Below are 22,837 nucleotides of genomic sequence, written 5' to 3' on the forward strand. Positions count from 1 at the left end.
TCTGAAAATCAAGGTGAAGCATTTCCACAAATACTGTTGGCAGCTATTTTCACAGAATAAGACTGAGTAGACTGTTCTTAAGTCCCTTTCTACTTGTACAAGAAGTGTTTCTACATGATAGCCAAAAAATCTTTCCTGTTAATCTTTCCAAAAATTCATGGAGATGGGTTTAGTTTAGTTGCACTACATATTTGATAATATATAATACATATTGGTCATATATATAAAACATATGGTATGAGTATGCAATGAAATGATAGCCCAGGAACAAATGACATTTTATTATTCAAATGATCTTACAATGTCAACATCAGTGCTAATAAAAATATATAATGGGCTGAATTCATCAATGGTAAGGTCAGTTGTAATTCACTTGAAGGTCCTCACCTTTTAAAGTAAGCTATTCAAACATAAATGAAAATCCTCTATTTTGCAGAATATTATTCGTCACCTGTTAGAGAATGGGGCAAGGCAAAGACACCCCTATCAGCAGCAGTGTAAAAGCAGATATGGGCAGGTCGTCATATACACCACAGGTGCCACGAGCACCTCTCCACTCCTGCAGGACCGAAAATTCAGAGTTTCAGTGTTCTTCAGGATTTAGCAAATCAAAATAAAAGCATAATTCAAATCTAGACAGATGTAAAAGACTTAAATTTCATATTTTGTTCTTTTCATGGTGTTTGCAATTAAAAGAAAGAAAATTAAATCTATCTGTCTACTGAGGTTTTTACATGTTGGGATTATGGGTTTCTTTTAGTATTGATTTTTGTTGCTTTTTTTTTGTTTGTTTTTGTTTTTGTTTTTTTGTACCAGGTATTGAACCCAGGGGCACTGAACCACTAAGCCACATCTCCAGCCCTTTTTATTTTTTGAGACAGGGTCTTGTTAAGTTGCTTAGTGCCTCACTAAGTTGCTGAGGCTGGCCTTGAATTTGTGATCCTCCTACTTCAGCCTCCCAAGATGCTGGGATTACAGGTTTGCACCACAGTGCCTGGTTTTTGTATTGAATTTTAAAAGATGTTGCTTTGCTATATTTCTAAGCTATTAGGAGCAACAAAGTTTAAGTTCAATGAATCAACCCAGGGCTGTTAACTGGTGACCTTCTAAAAGCAAAGACACAGAAAGAATGTATGTTTTTCAAAGAATATTTTAATAAGTAGAGGCTTGCTTTGTATGTACATGCCATAGTCAAAGAGAAAATTTGGATTAATTGTTATATTTAGGAAATAGGTATTCATTTTCACCAATTAGCCATGCATTTGTGTACTGTGCATGTGCTGGTTTGTATGTAAGAAAGAGATTATTTTTCAGTTTAAATAAGCCTCTGTAACTTCTTGAGAATCCTCTAAGTAAAATACTGATTGGGATATTCGGTCTTCTGAACAGGAATGGTAAGCAAAGTGTATTTTGTGCATTCATGAGAAACTGAAGTAATTATTGCTTAATAACCTAATGGGACCTCTATTTAGACAGATGTTTTTGTTGAGTAAACATGATTCTAAATTTACAACTATGTTGGTTATTCTTCCTTGTCTAGGAGGTTGAGCCAAAGTGTACACAGATGAGAGGAAAGGTTGAGTCTAAAAAATTCAAGGATAGCAAATAAATGCAGGTAAAGTAATATGATAAAGTCAGTTGGCAAATATTTTAATAACTATTTACAGGTCTTCTGTTGCTTCACCTGGAGGCTCACATGCAAGTGACCTGAGTCACTCCGTCTTCCTGGTCAAACTGTCCGTCGTCTAGTTCCCGGAGGACACTGTCGCTGCCGCTGAACCCGGCGAAGCCGCCGCACTGCGCTGGCCGCGCCTCCTGCGTCCGACACTCCCCCGAAGGCGAGAGGCGGCCCTCCTCGGGCGGAACCCTGCCCTCTGGAGGCTGCGGCCCGCCTGCTTCTAATCCGGCGCTCCTGCTGCGGACTTTGTTTCTGTCGTCGCCTTTCATAAAACGGCTAGCTTTCCTCTGAAACAAGAGATGGGCAACCAGGAGTTAAAAGGCGCAGGCGCTTCCTGTGCCTCTGCTCTGGCATATGCTGCTGCTTGGCCCGAAAGGTCCCTTCCCTGCTTGTCTTCAAAAGCCTGCCCATTACAGAGCTGGGGCGCAGCGCGGTGGTGGCACCTGCTTAGCACGCAGGAGGCGCAGGGCTCGAGGCCCTGGTTGCATCCCCAGCACCCGCGGAGACAACAAGGAATGCCCGTTCACCCCCAGAACCGCCCTCCTCCCCACCTCCCCACCCCACGGTGCAGCTCTTTGAATGTTCCTGGTCCATGCTCTCACTGGCAGGTGGGTTGTGCACACCTGAGGAGAGAAATGTGTTCCAATCATGTTTGGGGAACAAAGCAAGGTAGAAATCGGAGTTGGTTGGGATCTGAACAGCAGGAACCGCGCACCAGCCGCCTTAACCCCGCTTCACAGAGGCCTAGGCTGCATTTTGAACAAGTGCCTGGATGGTCTTCGGGGCCAAGCGGACCTATTTCCTGGTCTTGCTCCATCTCCTTATACCTGACGAGTATTACATGCCCAGTAATTTGATCCACTGCATTCGTCAGACTGTGATAAGCTGTGGATGTTTAGCTAAAAAATATGTACTGAGGACCGACAATGTCCTTGGTACAGTTCAAAATCAAGAGGACATGGCTTCTGCCAAGGAAACTTAAGTCAAAATAAGATTATCTAAGTCAGAAAAGGAGCCCAAGGAGAATCAGCAGCTCAACGTGGATATTCAGACTCCTGATAAGATCTCCTTACAAGGGCTTCTTTGACACTGAGAAGGACATACTGGAATGTGATCATAATCCTAGGCACATAAAACTCAACAAAGATTTAAAAATAAATTTTAAAAGCATAGTAGTTTCCCTATTTATAAAGAGTTTATTTACCAAAGATTAATTTATATGTTAGTTGGGAACTAAGATTATATTTTCCTAAATGTAAGAACTGAAATTATGAAACTCTCTGAAAAAACTTAGAAGTCAGACACCCATGCTGGCATGCTGGTCTTCCAAAAGTGTGTTAATCCATAGGTCTGTTGAACTGTAGGGTATAGAAATATTTTCTACTGGTTTTCATGGCATATATAGAAAACAAATAACTTTATTAAATTGGAATTTGTGGGCTATGGTGGAATGAAACACCATGGAGACATTGAGGAGACGCAGCCCCAGGGTGTTGCTTACAAAGGAGGATGTTGGCAGCTCCCAGGCAGCTCATTTTTTCATGGCCAACTTACTGGAGATGTGGGCAAGTTTAAGGGGAAAAGTCTACCTGGGTCCTTCTTCAGCAAAGGCTGGCCCTCACGGGCCCAAGTCAGATGTAGTTCTGTGGTGCTCATGTTTTCCAATGGCACCCCCGCATTCACCAAATGCAAATACCAGCTCATTAATCCTTTTCCTTTTGTTCCCACCCACTATATTTATTGAATCCAACACAAGCAGTGAAACCTGATATTTACTTTCAGATGGGGTACTGGACTTGAGAATGGCACTGGTATGTGTGGTCAGCAAGGATATAATCTTTTGGCTTCAGGCTGAGCTGACAAGCTCTGCCAGACTGAGCTCCTTTCTCAAGCCTGGTTGGGGGTGCCTTTCCCACAGGCATAAAGAACACATTCACTCTCAAGAAAGATGCTCTCGATGCTCTCAACATTCACTGAATCAGAATGGGAAGGTGGGGGTGCCCCGGCCTTGGCTGCTTGGATCTTTCCTTCCTCACCAGCAACAGGGCCAAAGGTGAATTTTGCAATAAAATCCTTATTGAATACAAGCTAACAGAGGCTAGCTCTCACATATTCAAAATGGACTTGCTTAATAAAAATTGGATATTACTCAGAACAAGATATCCTTATCTTTCCACTTGTAGATGATCATTAGTAAATTTCACTTTAGATGAAAATACTTATCACTGTACCTCTAAAAGATTTCAGAAAAAGCACATTTTAATTTTTCTAACCCATGTAACTGTTACATTTAATAGATTTTTAGCAATGATATTGCCTCTCCAACCCCACCCTCATTCCACATGAAATAATAGCTTTTCAACAAACTGATTTGTGGTGTTCTTTTAACTCAGATTGTAGGAGTCAGAAGCCCAAGCAGTCTTTCGAGACCATCTCTTTAAATCCCCTTATTTTTTCGGAGGTAGACTCCAGGTCCAAAAATAAGATGGGGTTTAGCCAAGGTCATGGGGCAGCAGGTCCCAAACTGGAGCCTGAGTCTCTACCTTCTTCTCTTTAAAATGAATTAGTCACTTTTATAGAAATATATTTGTGGCAAATGGGTTTGTGTTTATTAAATAAAATTTTCTTTCAATTACAACAATAAAAATGCTCAATGTAGATAACCTTGCAGAAACAAAACAACCAAAAAAGTAAACTCATCTATAATCCTATCCCAGAAATAATACTGTTAAAATTTTGTCATATATTCCTGTTTTCTTCTTTAAATATATATATACATTTGCATGCATGTATACAATATATGGAAATACTATGCAAAAAGTTTTACATCTCACTTTTCCACTTAGTATTATATTATAATTATCTATGTCTATAAAGTGAGATTTTCCATGCTATATGATAAGGTTTACTCATATACCTTACCACGTTCTTCTGATATTTTCACTATAAAATGGGAGAAATTATATCAAGGTTTGGATGCAAATTTCATGTCTCCCTTGATTAAACCTATTAACTTTCAAGAGTCATTCCCATTTACAAAAGAAAGGGGAGCTACCCACTAAAAATACACTAGCCTCAGGGACGAGTTGGTTGATTTTAGGATGCCCTACCAGTCTACTTTTATTTTTTCACTGTCAGTGTCTTAAAAACAAAATTAAAAAGAATTGTTAGAATTATTCCAGCAACCCTAGGACATTATGTTGGGTGAGTAGGAGAGTTACCTACTCATAATGGACAGAACAGGAGAGTGATTAAGAGATGCAGTTTATAAAGTGATAGCAACATAGAGTGGATGGTAGGATTTCTTTCCCTTGGATCAGGAAGCCACTTCAAGCCCAAGTACAGCCCTTGGTCTACTTAGAAGAGTTGGAGGTTTTGAAACAATGCAGAGGCACCACCCCTGCCTTCTCACAGATCATCCCAGCTTGGGGCTGGCAAAATCATTCAAGCCTAGGAGGAGAAAGGCTGGAGTGGATTCCCTGCCTCTCCAGCCTGGCTTTCCTATCCACCTCCTCTGCTGCAGTGTGGGCTGGCGACCCCAGCAGATCCAGAGTTGTTCCCTGGGGTGCTAAACTGACTCTGGGATAAAGAAGTACTTCCTTTCTTTTCTTTTCTTTTCTTTCTTTCTTTCTTTCTTTCTTTCTTTCTTTCTTTCTTTCTTTCTTTCTTCTTTCTTTTTTTTGTATGGGGGGGCACATCCTATAGAATGTGAGAAGCTATTTTTAAACTATACATCTGACAAGGACTTAATATCCAGAATATGTAAGGAACTCCAAAAACCCAATAGCAAAATGACCCCACTCAATTTAAAACATGGACAATAGATTTAAATAGACATTTCTAAAACAAACAAACAAACAAACAAACAAAAAAACCCCCAGACATATGATGACTAATATCTATATTTAAAAATGTCAACACCACTAATCAACAGGGAAATGCAAATCAAAACCATGACCAGATATCACCTTGCCCCAGTGAGAATGAAATACTATCAAAAAGATTAATAATACTGGCCAGGATGTGGAGAAAAGGGAACCCTTACATTAGTGAATGTAAATTAGTGTAGTCATTACAGAGAAGAGCATGGAGGTTTCTCAAAAAATTATAAATGAAGCTATATAGGAAACAATTCCATTCCTGGGTATGCCTATCCAAGGGAAATGAAATCAGTGTGTCAAGAAGACATCTGCACTCCCATGATTATTACAGCTCTATTCACAAAACAATTATGAAATTGAAACAAACTAAATGTTCATCAACTGACAAATGGATAAAGAAAATGTGGTCCATTTTGTAATGCACATACATATACAATGGAATGCTATTCCACCATATAACAGAATAGAATTCTGTCATGTATGAAACTGGAAATCATTATGTTAAATGAAATAAGCAAGGCACAGAAAGACAAATACCACATTCTTACTCATATGTGAAATATCAAAAAGCTCATCTCACAGAAGTATAGAATAGAATGGTTATTAGCAGAGGCTAGGGAGAGTTGGGTGGGGGTAGGAAGGGAAAGGTTGATCAATGTGTACTGAGTTACAATTAGGAGTAAGAAGTTCTATCTATAGAAAGCAGATAGTACCATATATCTCAAAAAACAAGAAGAAAGGATTTTGAAAGTTTTCATCATAAAAAATGGTAGATGTTTGAAAAGATACATATGTTTAACCTGAATTAAACATTAATGCAACATCTCAGTACTCCATTAATATGTACAATTTTTATGTCTTTATTATCAGTTAAAAAATAAATTTGATTTACATTTAAAAAATTGAACTCCTATTTCCAAGGGTCTATCCTTTCCATCTTTCTTTTAGTAACAGAATTTCTCCCCTCCAACATCCCTCACTTTTGAGTTGGGCGTATAGTATCACACTGTGGTACTAGCACATGGCTGCTCAAATTACTCTTCCTTGCCTCCCTTGAAGAGGTATGTGGAGACATAAATAAGTTCTAGCCAAAAGGAAGTGAAAACAAATGATGCTTATGGTTTGAAACAGTGTCTTAGAAGCATGCTTGGAATTCCTTTTTCCTATTTCACATGGTCGAAGATAGTTACAATTGCTATAGTAGCCCTGGGTGCAGAGGCAAGAGCCAGATGTTGAGGTGGCAAGGCTGACTGGTCAAGAGGCAGAGCCATTGCCCCTGCTGGAGTGCTCGCCCATCGTTACACTATTACAAGAGAGAAAGTGCCTTCTACTGTATCAAGCCATTCTTTTCTGTGTCTTCTTTGTTGGGGTAGCTTAGTCACTAATGAACAACCAACATGGAAAAAATTGCTGGAAAAATGCTTTTTAACTTGAGATAATTTCCCTCAACTTTGAAGGAAGAGTACAGTATGCATCCATGTACCCATAACCTAATTCAACATTTGTTAATATTTTGCCATGTATGCATGCATGTATATGTTCAGGAATGTCAAGAATCATTAATAAACTACATATCTATTTAATAGTTGAAGGTAAATTTTAGTTGGAGAAAATAGAAGGCCATTCAGTTTCTTAATTTTTCTTCAGCTTCTCCATACAGTTAGTAGTGTTTAATGATCTGGTATTGAAAGAAAAACATTCTTATAAAAACAGTAGCAACCTCTCATCCTGCCAGGCACCATGCCAAACACAGCTACATGTGTTTTCACATTCAATCCTCCTAAGAGCCCAGTGGTATGTACTAATGTTAACTGTATTTTATAGACTGGGAAATGGAAGCTTGGAGAGTGCAGCAGACACTGTGTGTCTGTCTCTCCCTTATCCCTTACCCCTGGAGTCCCTTCATGGTTTTTGTACACTCCCGAGGCCACCATTAGATGGGAACTCTGAGTTAGTAGAAACCAAATATTTTAAGTGACCTTTCGTTTCCTTTAAATGATTATCAAGGGGAAAGCCAGGTTAGGTGGCGAAGGCCTAAACCCAGTGACTCAAGAGGTTGAGGCAGGAGGTTTGCAATTTCAAAGCCAGCTTCAGCAACGTAGCAAGACCCTGTCTCCAAAATAGAGAGATAGATAGATAGATAGATAGATAGATAAAATAAAAAGGGTTGGGGACATGGTTCACTGACTAAATATACCTGAGTTAAATCCCCATTACCCCCAATAAATAAATAAATAAATATTTTTTTAAAAGATTATCAAAAGGAAATATGGGCTGAGCTTTATTTGACTCTTCAAAAGAAACAGAAAATTAAGAAAGGAGATCTTGGAAAAAAATTTAAGAGAACGTTTAACTGCATGAAGGTAAAATCCTGATCAGAATTTCTTACCCTTCCCAGAATAGCTATCGTCTCCTTGAATTCACTTAGAGGCTTCTCCCCATAATAAAGTAAAGTAAAAACAGATAAGAGGAACAGAAAAAAGAAGAGGACTTCTTCTTTTGGTTAAGAACTTCATTATGCTTAATAAGAATTACATTACCCAACAACAGCCTTTATTGATGAACAAGACATAAAAAATGTAGTCTATATAATTTACAAAACAGGTGATCTTTTGAAATTTTATTCATTTTTTAATTTTAATTTTCATTTTTTTTCCAGTGTCCCTGAGTTTAATCCCTGGTACACATGCACACCAAAAACAAAACAAAACAAAACAAACAAAACAAAAACCAATAAAAGAAATTTCTGCAGTTGGAGTTGGAAATGGGCTGAGGGTCTGGTGACCAGATGATCAAAATGGTGTTGCTGTTCACCTTCCACCTGCTACGTAAATACCTCATGGCAGTAGTTTATAATTCAAGAATCTCAGGGGGTAGATTTGGCTCAAGGGTGCAATGTTTTTCCTCTCCAGAAAGGTCTAAACATCCACCTGTCCACACAGAGGGCAGAGGAGATAGTGTCCACCTTTCATGCAATTAGTTTCATTCCTCAGCACAGTGTTGGGACTGCTCTAAGCATCTGCTGAAAAAGGGATGAGTGAATGAATGAATGTCAGTACAAGACAGTGCCTCTGCAAACTTCAATTCTACGGAGTACTTCTATGTGAACGTCAAAGTTACTGAAGGGCCAGGCCCCTAGGGAAAAGATAACTCTACACAACACAGGCTCATGGGCTTCCTTGATGACTGCTGCATCTCGACTTCAGATTAGATCTCAGCACACTGCTTGGCCTTTACTAAATGCTTGATGAACAAACAATGGAGGGAATAGGTGCATGTGAAGAGGTTAAAGAGGAGGTGAGGGGACAAGGGGTAAGGATGACTTCAGAAAATGGAATGGTCCTGACTTGGTTAACTTGGATTACCCTGGAAGAGTAAGAGTTCATTCTGTACCAGGGACAGAGGACTCCAGGACCCTCGAATGAGAAAGGATATGAAGGCAAAGCCAAGGAACCAAACTATACTCAAAATTATGTTAACTACATGGCTATTGGCTTTGATGGTTGAAAATCATCTATAGATTACTAAGCTACAAAGCAATTATCACTAGCACCCATTTTTAGATAAAGAATCCAAGAACTATTCTAAAATTGGTAACTGTTGTCATGGTCCAAGCCCAATCTGAAAGGAGTGGTTCTTCATCCATTCCAGGACAGAGCCCACCAGATCTCACCCTTCACACTGGCTTTTGTGCTTAGGATGTTTTTTTTTTTTTTGAGAAGGAAAAATTGTTTTATTTTTTAATTTATTTTTTCCCCATTTTTTTTAATTGTAAACAAATGGGATACATGTTGTTTCTCTGTTTGTACATGGTGTAAAGGCATACCATTTGTGTAATCATAAATTTACATAGAACAATGTTGTTTGATTCATTCTGTTATTTTTTCCCTTCCCCCCACCCCTCCCACCCCTCTTTTCCCTCTATACAGTACTTCCTTCCTCCATACTTGCCCCCCTCCCTGACCCTAACTCTAACCCTAATACTAACCCTTCCCTTCCCCCCATTATGTGTCATCCTCCACTTATTAGCGGTATCATTCGTCCTTTGGCTTTTTGAGATTGGCTTATCTCACTTAGCATGATATTCTCCAATTTCATCCATTTGCCTGCAAATGCCACAATTTTATCATTCTTTATGGCTGAGTAATATTCCATTGTATATATATATATATATATACCACAGTTTCTTTATCCACTCATCAATTGAAGGGCATCTAGGTTGGTTCCACAGTCTGGCTATTGTGAATTGAGCAGCTATGAACATTGATGTGGCTGTATCTCTGCTTAGGATGTTTCAGCAAGAAAAGTGACAAGATCTGGTTTGCTTTATTATATTGGACATCTTTCTAATATAAACTATGAGAAAGCAATTCCAACTTAATGGAAGACATGCCAAGAGATTCAAGATTAATGTTATCCACTATTAGCATGTAAAACTGAGGGAAAGATCAGTGAATCATGCTCATAGAATTCTGCCCCCATGGGAGATGGAAGGGTCAATCCAAAGCCACTGATGGAAAGATGAAGAAAGATGGACCCTCAGAGCATGAGTTTCTGGTTAGAATTTGTTCCTTGCCCACTATGTCAATTTTTTCTCCCAGCCCCCTCAGGCTGATTGTCTAAGTTAACGTGGTGATCATGTTTGCTGTAGTAGAGAAAGGAAGTGATGGGCTGAACCCAGTGGCAGTGTTTAAAAGCTTTCCAAATCACACTTGGCCCAGGCTTCTCCAGGGAAGATGGACAGAGAGAAAGGAGATGCTGGCACCAAAGGAGGGCTTAGCATAGGGCTCTGGAAAGTTCAAAGGAGCTGGAGGCCCAGGTGGCGGGACACACCTGGATAGCAAAGACCTCCTATGGCCATGAAAGTCTGCAGTGCTCTTGCAAGGGACAGCAGTCCCAACCCCATCATGCATAAGTAAATGGAGCCTTATGGGGAATGACAAAGGGACTTGCCCTAATCTGTCTCTCATATGGGACTGACTCAGCCCCATTAAGCCCATGGTGGGCAGCCTGGGAGAGTGGTGGTGAGGGTAGACCAGAGTTGGACAGGACGCCATGGCAGACAGACCCCATCTGGTTTCTGAGGTGAGCTGGTATCGCCATTCCTCAAAGCCTTTGGACATGCACAGAGCTGAAGGAGGTCTTGCTGGCTGAGAACTTTGGAAAGCTTCCTCTAGTGAGACTGCGCAGGGGTGGTAGGGTGGGGACTGCCTTGAGAAAGCAGCTGAGGAATGGATGGATTGGGATTTCCAGAGACTTCAGAGACGATGCCTGGTCTGATAGGAACCATGATTCAATGCTCTGACTTGGGGCTAATTTGCGGAATGAGGTAGTTCCATCCTGACCTCTCTAGGCAGGGTTGGTCTGGGAAGACAGAAAACAGGCCTTCCCAAGACTCATGAGTATTTTAATTTTTTTGAGATGGGGTGTTCCCGCCCAGGCTGGCCTTGAACACTTGTGCTCACATGTTCTTCCAGTCAGTTCCTGAATAGCTGGGGCTACAGGTATGTGCCATCGTGCCCAGCTTGAAATTTTATTTTTTAAATGATCATACGGTAAAGGTGACTTTTGGGTGTACAGTTCTGTGGATTTTAATACATTTATAGATCTGTGCAGTCACAATCAGTACACAGACAAGTTCTATCAACTCCAAACTCCATTTACCCCTCTATGGTACTGTTACTTCTCCCCAATCCCTGACAACCACTGATGTGTTCTCTACACTATCGTTTTGTCTTGTTGATGTCAGGTTAAAGGAATAATACAGTCTGAGACTGGCTTCTTGTACCCAGCAGAACCCCTTGGAGATTTTTCCAGGTTATATTCGTATCACGAGTTTATTTCTGAGTAGTATTTAATTGCATGGATGTACCACAATTGTTTATCCATCTACCTGTTGGAGATATTCAGGTTGTTCCTGGTTTTCAGCAGTTATGACTAGAACTGCTATAAATGTTTGTGTATAGGTTTTGATGTGAACGTAAGTTTGTATTTCTAGAACTAGGATAAACACCTGAGAGGAGAACTGCTGAGTCATATGGTAAATGTATGTTTAGCTTCATAAGAAACTGTCAAACTACCATTCTGCGTTTCACCAGCAATGGCCTGAGAGTTCTGTTTGCTCCTTATCCTCACCAGCTCTTTCTTTTTTCAGTTATTCTAATAGGTGTAGTATGGGGCTATCTCATCAGGGTTTTCATTTGTACTTCCTTAAGGGCTAGTGACTTAAGCATCTTTTCATGTATCTATTTCTCATCTACATGTCCTGGTGAGGTATTCAAGTCTCTTAACTATTTTTTAAAAACATTTTTTAGTTGTCAATGGATTTTTATTTTAATTATTTATTCATTTATATGCGGTGCTGAGAATCAAACCCAGTTTCTCACACATGCGAAGCAAGTGCTCTACCATTGAGCTACAACCCCAGTCCTTAATTGTTTCTTAAATTTTTTCTTACTGTTGAATTTTGAGAGTTCTTGATACATTTTGGATACAAGTCCTTTGTCATGTATGTAACTTGTGAGTTTTTTGTTTCTCTCTCTCAATCTATGGCTTGTGATTTCATTCTTTAACAGTGTCACTCAGAGAACTAAGGTTTTAAATTTTGATGAAATCTAATTTAAAAAATTTTCAGTGGTTTATGCTTTTCCTATTACGTCTAAGAATTCTTTGCTTAACCCCCCTTTATGAACATCTTATCCTAATGTTTTTCTGTAAAAGTGTTCTAGTTTTACTAACAGACCATCTTTTAATAGATTAAAGAAAACCAAGGCCTGACACAGTGGTGTAGGCACAGGATTGTAAGATTAAGGCCAGCCTCAGCAACTTAGCAAGAACTGTGTCAAAATAAAAAAAAAAAAAAAAAGGAAGAGGTGGGGATGTGGCTTAGTGATAAAGCACCCCAGGATTCAATCTCTAGTACCAAAGAAAGAGGGAGAGAAAACTGAAGCAGTAGTAAATGGAAGTATGTTTTGAATTGATATTTTTCATATTAAAACTTTTTAAACTACCTAGAATATTGAATAAAATATATCTGTGGAACATAGAACAAATTCCAAAAGCAAAGTCTCTATAACTGCAGAGAAAAATTTCCAATGGTAGACTTCCTTCATTATATAATTCTGTTTCCCCTGACCACAGGGCCATGAAATGGATTTAACATATAAGTACTGTTCTATGCTGAGTGCAATTGAATAGGGAAAGTCTTACATATTTTGACAGTAGTCTTACTGGAAGAACGGGAGAAAATTTTGTTTCCTAGGGTCAGATTCTAGGTCAATATTTAACATCCCATGAAATTGATCAGTTTAATAAAAACTCATTAACAATCCTAGGGTAACACTTATAATATCTCAAATTTCCACTAACTGTTTTTAGAACTAAACATCTTTGATAAAATTCTTTGAAAAACCTATAAAGACAGAAATCTCCCAAACAACAACTGATTACAAAGTACAAAGAACAGTGCCATTACAGACCTATGATTAATTTTTTTCAAGGTATATTATAAATCTAACTTTCACAAAATATATATGGATAACTAAGTTGACTCTGGTAATATTAATATTTTTCTGTACACTTTAGAGAAAACAAAAAGAATTTACAAGATGATTTGCTGTTATAGGTGTTAGATACTCCAGACTGCTTTACCTACCTGTTCTACATGAAATAATCTCAACATTCTGAGATTTCTTGCTAGAAAAATTAAACATTTGTCAAATTAAGAAAGTAAATCCATTTAGAAGCAGAATTATAATTTATAAAATATATTATTCTTAGGTTTGTCATTGGTACAGACCAATTCTCTCTCTCTCTCTCTCTCTCTTTCCTTTCTCCTCATTACACAAATGAACTAGTAATTTTATATTACAATGGATGTAAATTTAAAGACAACCCACATTAAAGTTACCACTAAAGACTACTGGTTAGTGTTTAAAATTAAGCAAAAAGGTCCTAAATATTTTAATGAAATCAGAAAACTGATATTTAATTATCTAAGTAAGAAAGATTGTGAAGTAGCTGACTTGGGATCATATATCTTTATAAACACAATTATATGAATCTCAGTTAATCAAAAATCCCATGAAGCTATGCATTCTGATGAACTTTCCTAGAAAAAAAAAAATGTGCTCATTTGTGGAATGTTAAAATAAGAAAAGGCCAAGACATTGTGATAGGTTTGCTTTGGGGAAGAAGAAAGAACAATGAAAATGTTTTCTGGACATTATTTAAAAACCCCAAAGAGGTGGTTTGGTAAGAAGACTTGGGGGCTTATATGCTATTTTTACAAAGGGTGATAAACTGTGACAAGTGACTACACAAAGGAAAAGGAATATGAGCCTCTGGGAAAATAAATTATGGGAAGGTAAATATATGGTGGAAACTAATGGAAGATCAGGGTTATTTTATTAAGGTTTGTTTTTGCAGGTTCAAGTCATTGTGGTTCACTTCCAATGATTTAGCTCTTTTTGTTAGAGCAGAAAGAAAGACCTTTCCAAATGGAAACTTATGTCACCTTAATGATGAAAAAAAATTTTTTTTAATGGTACTGGGAATTAAACTCAGGGCTTTTTGTGCATGCTAGGCACTGAGCTACATCTGCAACCCTTTTAAAAAAATATTTTTAGTTGTAGATGAACACCATACCTTTATTTTATTTATTGATTTTTTTTTTTATTGATCAAACCCAATACCTCACATGTGCTAGGCAAGCGCTCCACCACTGAGCTCCAGCTCCAGTCCCTAAAATCCTTTTTATTTTATTTTTATTTTGGTACTAGTTCTCAAAGTTTCCCAGTATGGTATTGAATTTATGATCTTCCTGCCTCAGCTTCCCTAGTTGCTCTGAATTACAGCTGTGCACTACCACACCTGGTTTATGATGTGAAATTTATGACCTGTTTTTCTGGAGAAAAAGGAGGGCAGAAAGTTCCTCCTGTACCTGCTGTTTCTTAATTCCCTTCAACTCAAAATAATCCTTATGCAAAGTGGCACATTTTGGAATGGCATAATTCAGTCCTTTCTTACAGAAGGGAAAATTCAGAAGAATGTTTCTATATCAAGTCTCCACTTCATCATCTATACTCACCATTTGGAATTACAATGAGAATTTAAGGATTAAATGCTCTAATATAATATACAATTTATAAAGCATCAATTCTACTCACTTCTGGGGTCTGTGCAGCTGAATTCCACATAACTGGCCTCTGAAGAAATACCACCTGCTTTGTAGCCAGATTCCCCTCACTGAAAAAAACAAACAAACAATAGCAATAGTATTTGTGAATCGGTAATTCTCTATATTTCACAATTGACTAGAATGATCCAAACATATCCTTTGTAAAATCTTCTGATCCTAAGATAATTATAAAATATGACTCTATATAAGCTGGAGCTGGGAAAACAAGAAGAAAAAACACCTCTAAAAACAAAATATGATCAATTATAAAAGAAATTTATATGTTTAAAGACTCTTATAATCTCACCATACTAACATAACTATTTTCATCTGTTTCCTCTCCTAGTCTCTAGCAATATATGCAGCAATATATGTAGTTTTTTTGTATGTCTGTAACTGCCACATATTTACATTTTTGTTTCTATGCCTTTCACCAAACATCCTTTTCTTTGTTAGTATGATATGATCATATTCAAATAATTCAAATACCAAAAAGTACTAAGCTTTCTTCTTTATTTCTGGAAAATTAGCTTGTTTCCAGTTTCCTTATAATTATAAATCATGCTGTTATAAAAATATACATGGTCTTCATCTTATGAATTATTTCCTTAAGATAAATTCTCAGGAGTGGGATTACTAGGTCAAAAAAGTATGATTTAAGCTTCTTGGTATGCATTGTCAAGTTTGCCTTGTCAAAAGAGAGACCAATTTGGGCTTGCTCCACATGTGAGAAATTTTATATACATTTCAGCTGACAGACTTCAGCCACAGCCAGTTTTATTTTCAAGATGCTTCTTTGTAGTCAGCCACTCAGTATTCTCCTTATTTAACTATCATCATGGCAAATTACCCCTTGCCAAAGACTACTTGGGGCTTGTATTCCTCTGAAATGCTTTCCAGTCTCCATGGATTTATGGGGAGGAGTGTCTGCTGCTAATGTTGCTCAGTTACGACTTTTATTATGCAAAAAACCCCAACAAAACCTTACTATTAACTGCATTTTATGCTGAGTTCTTTTTCTGGAAAATGAATGCAATGCTGAGACTCTGGCCCTAGTATATGTCAAGTGCACATCATTTAAAAATCTCAAACACACTGATGCTAGTGAATTTTGTGAAACATCAAATTGCCCCTCAAAGTGGTGATGGGAAATTGCTTCTTTTTAATTTTTATCTGCTTCTAGTGTAGTCTCATTTTAGTTGGACCTTATCTTCTATTAGAACAAAATACTTGGTATGAAGTATAATGTGACTTTTGGGAACAACTTAAATCATTATGAGATACCAGTTGGTAGGGAGAAGATATTAGCATGCCTACGGAACAGGCTGGGTATGCATTTGCGAGGCTCGAAAAGCATGAGCTTTGGAACCAGACTGTTCCTGGGTTCAAATCCAAACTCTGTCTTAGTACCTAAAGTGGGTTACTTTAGTCCAAGTCTTCACATTCTCTAAGTTTCCTATCAGGAACCTTGTGAAGAACAGATAAGTCAATGTGCATGAAGAGCTTCCTTGTGTCTGCTACCGGTAGGAGCACAACAAATAAGATTTCCTCCTACTTTCTCCATTCCTTCAGTGAAGAGTGGGGTGGAGGTAAGGGGAGGGGAAGTAGCTCAGAATCAACAATATCTCTTAATGAGCAAGTTCAGGGGAAAGGGTACATGAGAAGAGAAAAGAGATTTCTGAGTCAGGTTCAAGATGTGTGATCCAGGTAGAGAATGACATGAAAGAACCAGGCCTAGAACTATACAAAGATGAGGAGGAGGGAGCAGAGTAGAATTATTCTTTAATAGAAAGCAGGAGATATCAGGGTTGGGTAGGTCCTGCTATTTTCAGAACACCAGTGAGAACATATGGTCCTCCTTTTGGTTTGGAAATTCTAATTAGGGCAGAGTTAAGCTAAAGAGGTCAGAAGCTTTGCAGAGAGATGCCTATTTGGTAAAGAAAGTGAGTCCCTTATGCTACCAGTAACTCCTGGATAAAGATCTAGGATAAAGTATTTTCCCCATAGTGCAGACTGAAGAAGTCATCATGGGACCAGAGAATGTGCTTCAAATGCCCTGGATGTTCTCAGAGAGGACAGGGCCCACATCTATTTCCATTCAAGCAGTGCTGTTAGCTGAGTAACTGAAGTCCCTATCATGCCTTCCCCAGAGGAACTTAAGAAACTTCAGATTCCTTTTTAGATTATTAATGTAGTCTAAAGACTATTACATGCTTGGATGTAATAGAAAACAATGTAGCTTTTGGAAAAAAATATTGATTTACACAAAATAATTTATACAGTTCTGATACAACCTACATTGGTGAAGCTTATAGGCAGTTGAAAGTAAGTTATGAAAACCTCTACTAGTCCCTTCAGGTCTGAGGTCAGAGATAGTCCTCAGTGCTGTTGTCAGCCCCCGGGCTCAGGCTGCGCAAGGGCAGGTCTGTTGGGCAGCCCTGGAGGGGCAGGGTTCCTTTTCAGCAGAGATGGGCCGACACTGTGGATGAGACAGTGAATGTTATGCTCCTGGATGCTGGACATAGACCATGGAACACAGTGGTGCTCAGAAAATATTTCTCCTCTCTTCCCACCTTCTAGGTACTTTATAAGAAAAAAAAAAAAAAAAAAAAAAAAGAAAAGGAAAATTCCATTTGAGTGTCATTTTAAAGAGAGGGATTCACTATGGCAACAACAGGACTATCAAGAAAAAGGCCAGGGTTTCCCAAGAGCAGAAGCGTCTATGGGTTAAATTAATAGAAATAACTTTGATCTATGCAGTGCTTTCAGTGTGATAAGTATTTATCATTTATGTTAGTGCACCTGTTTTTCATGTTAATCCTTCAGGGTAGACAGAATGGATATGATTTTCCCCATTTTATGAGTAAGGAAATGGGACCCAGAGCTTTGAGGTCTTTGTCTGGGGTCACTTCTAGACCTCACTCTTTCCACAACATCATACTACCTTCACAAGCAAGTGTAGCATGAACTCAGTGAAGCCCTGGTCACAGAAGGGAATGGCTTAGTTTAATTCCATTTTCACCAAAAAAACTTTACAATTAGTGGATAAGTGTAGATTATTTTGTACAAGTTCAGGTTTTTACTTATCATTTCCTGAATTAAGCATTTCAGTTTATAATGTTCAGAGATTGTACTGAAAAATAATGAAGAAAATAAAAAAAAAGTATTCATTTATCCTGGGTCAAGTAGACTATTACTGACCACACAGGTCAGTCCTCAGGTTAGAATGTCAAAAGGAAAAAGAGACAGGAGCAAGTTCATGCCTGTGGAATGTAAGTACTACATAGAGATGAATCACTGAAAGCTTTGCCTTAAAATCTCCCCGCAATTCAGTTTTGAACAAGAGTGGATAGCTATTTATAAAAATAAAGGACAAAAACAAAACTAAAAAGCAGTTCTTTTTGTATAGTTTGATAGTATCCTTAGTGAAATCTAAAATTTTAAATTATTTAAAAAAATTTTTTTTAGTTGTAGACAGACACAATACCTTTATTTTATTTATTTATTTTTATGTGTTGCTGAGCATTGAACTCGGTGCCTCACATGTGCCAGGCAAGCACTCTACTACTGAGCCACAATCCCAGTCCAATTTTTAAATTATTTTTGTAGGAGGTTATAAGAACAACTTGAATTTTGGCGTGGTCCAATATGTGCTTACAATTTCAAGCACCTTAGAAACTAAGGTGAAGTAATTAGAACTAATGAATAGATAGAAGAGTCTTACTACATCTTAGATCATGTTCTATTGTCCCACAATTAACTCTAACTGCTGGGGCTTTCTCCTATCTCGAATGCCCACACTGTCACCTCTGGCTATTCTCATCCTCCCCATCTGTTGAGATTAGCTTTAAGTGTGACCTCTTTCATAAAGCTTTCACAAATTCTCCAACTGACCTTTTTTCAGGGCTCCCATGAATCCTTCCTGTGGAGTTTACCTACTTTCCCTGGCAATATAGTTGTTGACATTTTGCTCCTACCAGAAGTAAACTCCTCGAGGAGTTTTGTCTTCTTATCTCTCCATCTTCCACATTACTTAGCAGGAAGCCTCTTTTTAAGTGAAGCTCAATAAATATTTGAAGAATGAAAGAAGTTATGAACAAATGGTCATTTGGTTTTTGTGCAAACATATTAATGTCACGGAACATGCTTTTAAAAAAATCATAACAAGTCCGGCGTGGTGGCGAAGTCTTGGAATCCCAGCAACTCCAGGGGCTGAGGCAGGAGGATTGAAAGTTCAAAACCAACCTCAGCAATTTAGCAAGGCCCTAAGGACTTAGCAAGACCTTGTCTCAAAATATAACATAAAAAAGAGCTGGGGATGTTGCTCAATGGTTAAGCAATCCTGGATTCAATCCCAAGCAAACACCTCTGGCACCCCCAAAATTATAACAAGTTAGCAAAGGCTTGCAGCAATAAACTTCTTTTTATACCCGAGAAGTTCATTGATATTTAATATGATCTTAAGTATTCCTTTTCATCCTCACACAACCTATTCTTTAGGCTCACAACTCTATGATAAATGTAGCTTACAGAATTTTATACTAATTTAAAATATTAAAGTGCCTCAAATTATAAAAGAATTCCCTTTTTCCATCTCTCGCTTAATTCAGTTAAGGGTAAATTTTCTTTCTTTTTTTGGTAATGGGGGTTAAATTGAGGGGCACTTTCATGATTAAACTACATCCCCAATCCTTTTTATTTTTTTATTTTGAGACAGGTCTCACTAAGTTATCCAGGCTAGCCTTGAATTTGTTTATCTTTGTGCCTCAGCCTCCTGAATCTCTGGGATCAAAGGTGTGTGCCACCACACATAGTGAAGGGAGAAATTTCTCAAATAATACACAAAAGGCTAAAGATAGATACATTTGCCTGTTTTAAAATTAAAACCTTTTGTTCATCAAAAGACATCACAGGGCTGGAGGTGTCACTGAGTGGTAGAACACTTACTTGCCTGGCATGCAAGAGGCCCCGGGTTCCATCCCCAGCACCACAAGAAAGAATCATTAGAAGAGTAAGAAGACAAGGCACAGAACCAGTGCAAATAACTGCAACACAAACGACTAATAAAAGACATGACCATTATATTTAAATAACTCTTATAAATACAATTTTAAATGTGGGATAAAGACTTAAACAGGTACTTTATCAAAGAAAAATCCGTGTGGCCAATAGTCATGAAAATGTGCTCAATCTCAGTAGTAATCAGGTTAATACAAGAAAATCACACTGAGATCTATATACTTATACAACTATCTATACACTTATCAGAATGGCAAAATTTAAGGTATGACGATATTTCGTGTTGGAGCAAAGGGGAGCTCTCACCCTTTGCTAGTGGAAGTGTAAACTGAAACAATCTGGTAAGAGTTTGGCATTTATCTAAAAAAAACTAAAGAAATGTCTTTTGACCCATCAGTTCATTTTTAGGCTCTCACACGTTTGCTATGATCCTTGCCAAACTCAGAAGGGGTTGCTTGTCATAGCCAACAACCGAAGACAACGAAGCTGTCTGCAGCAGAATGGATAAACGCGTGGTAGGACGGGTGAATAAGCTGCTATATACATGATAAAGCAATATTAATGACTTGAAAGCAGCTCATGTAAAAGAATATAATAATATAATTCCATTTCTATAAAGTTAAGACGAGCAAAGCTGAACTGTACTGTTTAGGGATGTGGTTATTGTGAAAGCCAGACCTCTGGGTGAGGGCAGTGGGTGTGACTGGGAAACACAGGGTGCTGCTAGGGTGTCAGCAATATCCTGCTTTGTGGTTGGTGGTGATTACACAGGTGTTTATAATTATGTCCGTTTGTGTTTTACACACCTTCTGTTACAATTTGTGTTTTATGTTGTAATTGTCTTATTCATGTTATTATGTTATATTGTCTATTGGTTCATTATAGATATACATAATATTGGGTTTCATTTTGACATAATCATACAAGCATGGAATATAACTCACTTCCATTCAGTCCCCGGTACTTCCCCACAAAAATTATTTGAAGAGAGCATATTTAATGGTGATATGTGAAGTATGGTTGTAGATTTATACCTAATAGAAAACCTCCCTCTCTTCACATTTATTCTTTTGGAAAAATCAGTCTTTAATTTTATGGACTTTTAATTAGGAGAGGGCTTTACGAAGTCATTCACTTGTTCTTACTCTTTGAATACACCCTGCACTTTCCTGACTGCTCTGACTTAAGGTCGCCACAGAGAGCAAACGATCTGAGGTATTCAGACTTCATCTCCTGCCTGCCCTGCACACAACAGTGAAGGAGTTAAAGGGGTACCATCTCAAAATGTGCCGAACTGGCTTCTTGATTATTTCAAGCTGGAATCACTTGAGGAACTGTAACTACAGAAAGAGCCATTTGTTCTGACTTTCCCCTACATGTAACAAGCTATAAAGATGTTTTTGGGAAGGATGCCCTTCACATACCAAGGCTGAAAAACAAAACAAAACAAAACAAAACAGGCTTGATCACCAGACCCTGCAAACTAGGCCACAGTGAACTAAATAAACAAATTCTTTGCAGTAACCCTCGTCTTTCACCAGCTTCTACCCTGACCCATGTATCTCTGAACTCCTCCAGAAGTACTCTCCTAGTCCAGATGTCTATTTGTCCTGTCATTCCTTCATGAGGCTATTGTTCTTTGTCTAAAAAGTGTAAAATCATTAAGCTTTAGTTATTTCTTTAGATTCACTCTCTTGTGGAGATTCCCATGCATATATGAAATTAACAAAACCTTTTTTTTTTCCTCTTATTAAATAGCTCTTGTATTAATTACATTCCTTGATCCAGCCAAAGAGCCTACAGTAACAACTATCCCTAACGCAGACATTACTACCTAAACACCAGTTTTTTTTTTTTCTTTTTTTTTTTTTTGCAGGGGTGGGGAGATGCTGAGGATTTACCCAGGGGTGCTTTACCACTGAGCTAAGTCACTAGCATTTTTTCTTCTTTTGAGACAGGGTCTCACTAAGTTGCTTAGGGCCTCAATGAGTTGCCGATGCTGGTCTTGAATTTACAATCTTCCTGCCTCAGCCTCCTGAGTTGCTGGAATTACAGGCATATGCCACTGTGTCCCATTTTTGTTTTGTTTTTGAGATTGAGGCTTGCTAAGCTGCCCAGACTGGTCTCGAACTCCTGGACTCAAGTGATCTTCCCGCTTTAGCCTCTCATGTAGCTGGGGCTACAGGTGTGTGCCACCAAGCTTGGCTACCACATTGTTTTTTGCTGAGCTGGTCTAGACTCAGAATCCATTTCTCGGTGTTCCAGGCAGCCTCTATCAACAAAGCAGGGCTGACTTGTAAGATGAAACTCATTTACTATTCCTGGTCAGTCCCATCTGCCACCAAGGATCTTTTCAACAGCTGCTTTTGGAAGCTCTGTTCTTTCTTAGCAGCTCTCCTCTGACATCACAGCCTTCACAGTTCTGCTTTCCTTCACTGAGGTCCTCCACCACATTCACTTGCTGTATACTTATTTTTTATTGATTCCCTGAGGAGCCTTTTTAGATATTTCCCCCCTAAATTTCCCCTGCTCCCCTATCAAATTTTAATGCCAAAGATATGCTATATATCTGTATGTTTAGAGGGCCACAAACCATTGTAACATCTAAGTTTTTTTTTTTTTTTTAACTACCCACAAATAACCAGTTATTACCTTCTCAGGGGCAATAGTGCAGCCCCCTTGAGAAGATATGCTCTAGTCCTCCATTGCAGGACTTGTCATCATCTGATCTGCACTAGTTATTTGTGATTGTATTTTCTCTCCAAATGGATTATGGGTTCCTGGAAGCCAGAGTTGGTCCCTATTGGGTAAAATATTACCTTGTACATAGTAGGTACTCAAAAAATACAGGTTTTTAGGACTGGGAATATAGCTCAGTTGGTAGAATGTTGGCCTTGCATGCACAAGGCCCTGGTTTCAGTTCCAAGCACCACACACACACACACACACACAAATTAATAAATAAATTAAAAAGCATGTTTTTGAGTTAAACTGAAAGAATATTCTGGTTAAAGTAAAATATACAAACTTGAATTATTTTGAATACAACTAAGCAGGTTTCCAAAGAGTAGGCTTATCTAC

General features: G+C 38.2%; 1 protein-coding gene across 2 annotated transcripts in view; it reads right to left on the reverse strand.

Moving 5' to 3' along the window:
• Positions 1–261: 261 nt before the first annotated feature.
• The window catches only part of RFTN2 (raftlin family member 2), a 70,554-nt gene continuing 47,978 nt past the window's right edge, over positions 262–22,837 (reverse strand). For both annotated transcript variants that reach the window (XM_079133618.1, XM_079133617.1), the window contains exons 9-10: positions 14,727–14,805; positions 262–1,965 (exon numbers count right to left, since the gene is read on the reverse strand). In XM_079133618.1, coding sequence (XP_078989744.1) covers positions 1,693–1,965; positions 14,727–14,805 — 352 coding nt within the window. In that variant the 3' untranslated portion in view covers positions 262–1,692. The remainder of the gene's footprint in view (positions 1,966–14,726; positions 14,806–22,837) is intronic.

Source organism: Sciurus vulgaris, assembly GCF_902686455.1.
Source record: "Sciurus vulgaris genome assembly, chromosome: 3".
NCBI lineage: Eukaryota > Metazoa > Chordata > Mammalia > Rodentia > Sciuridae > Sciurus > Sciurus vulgaris.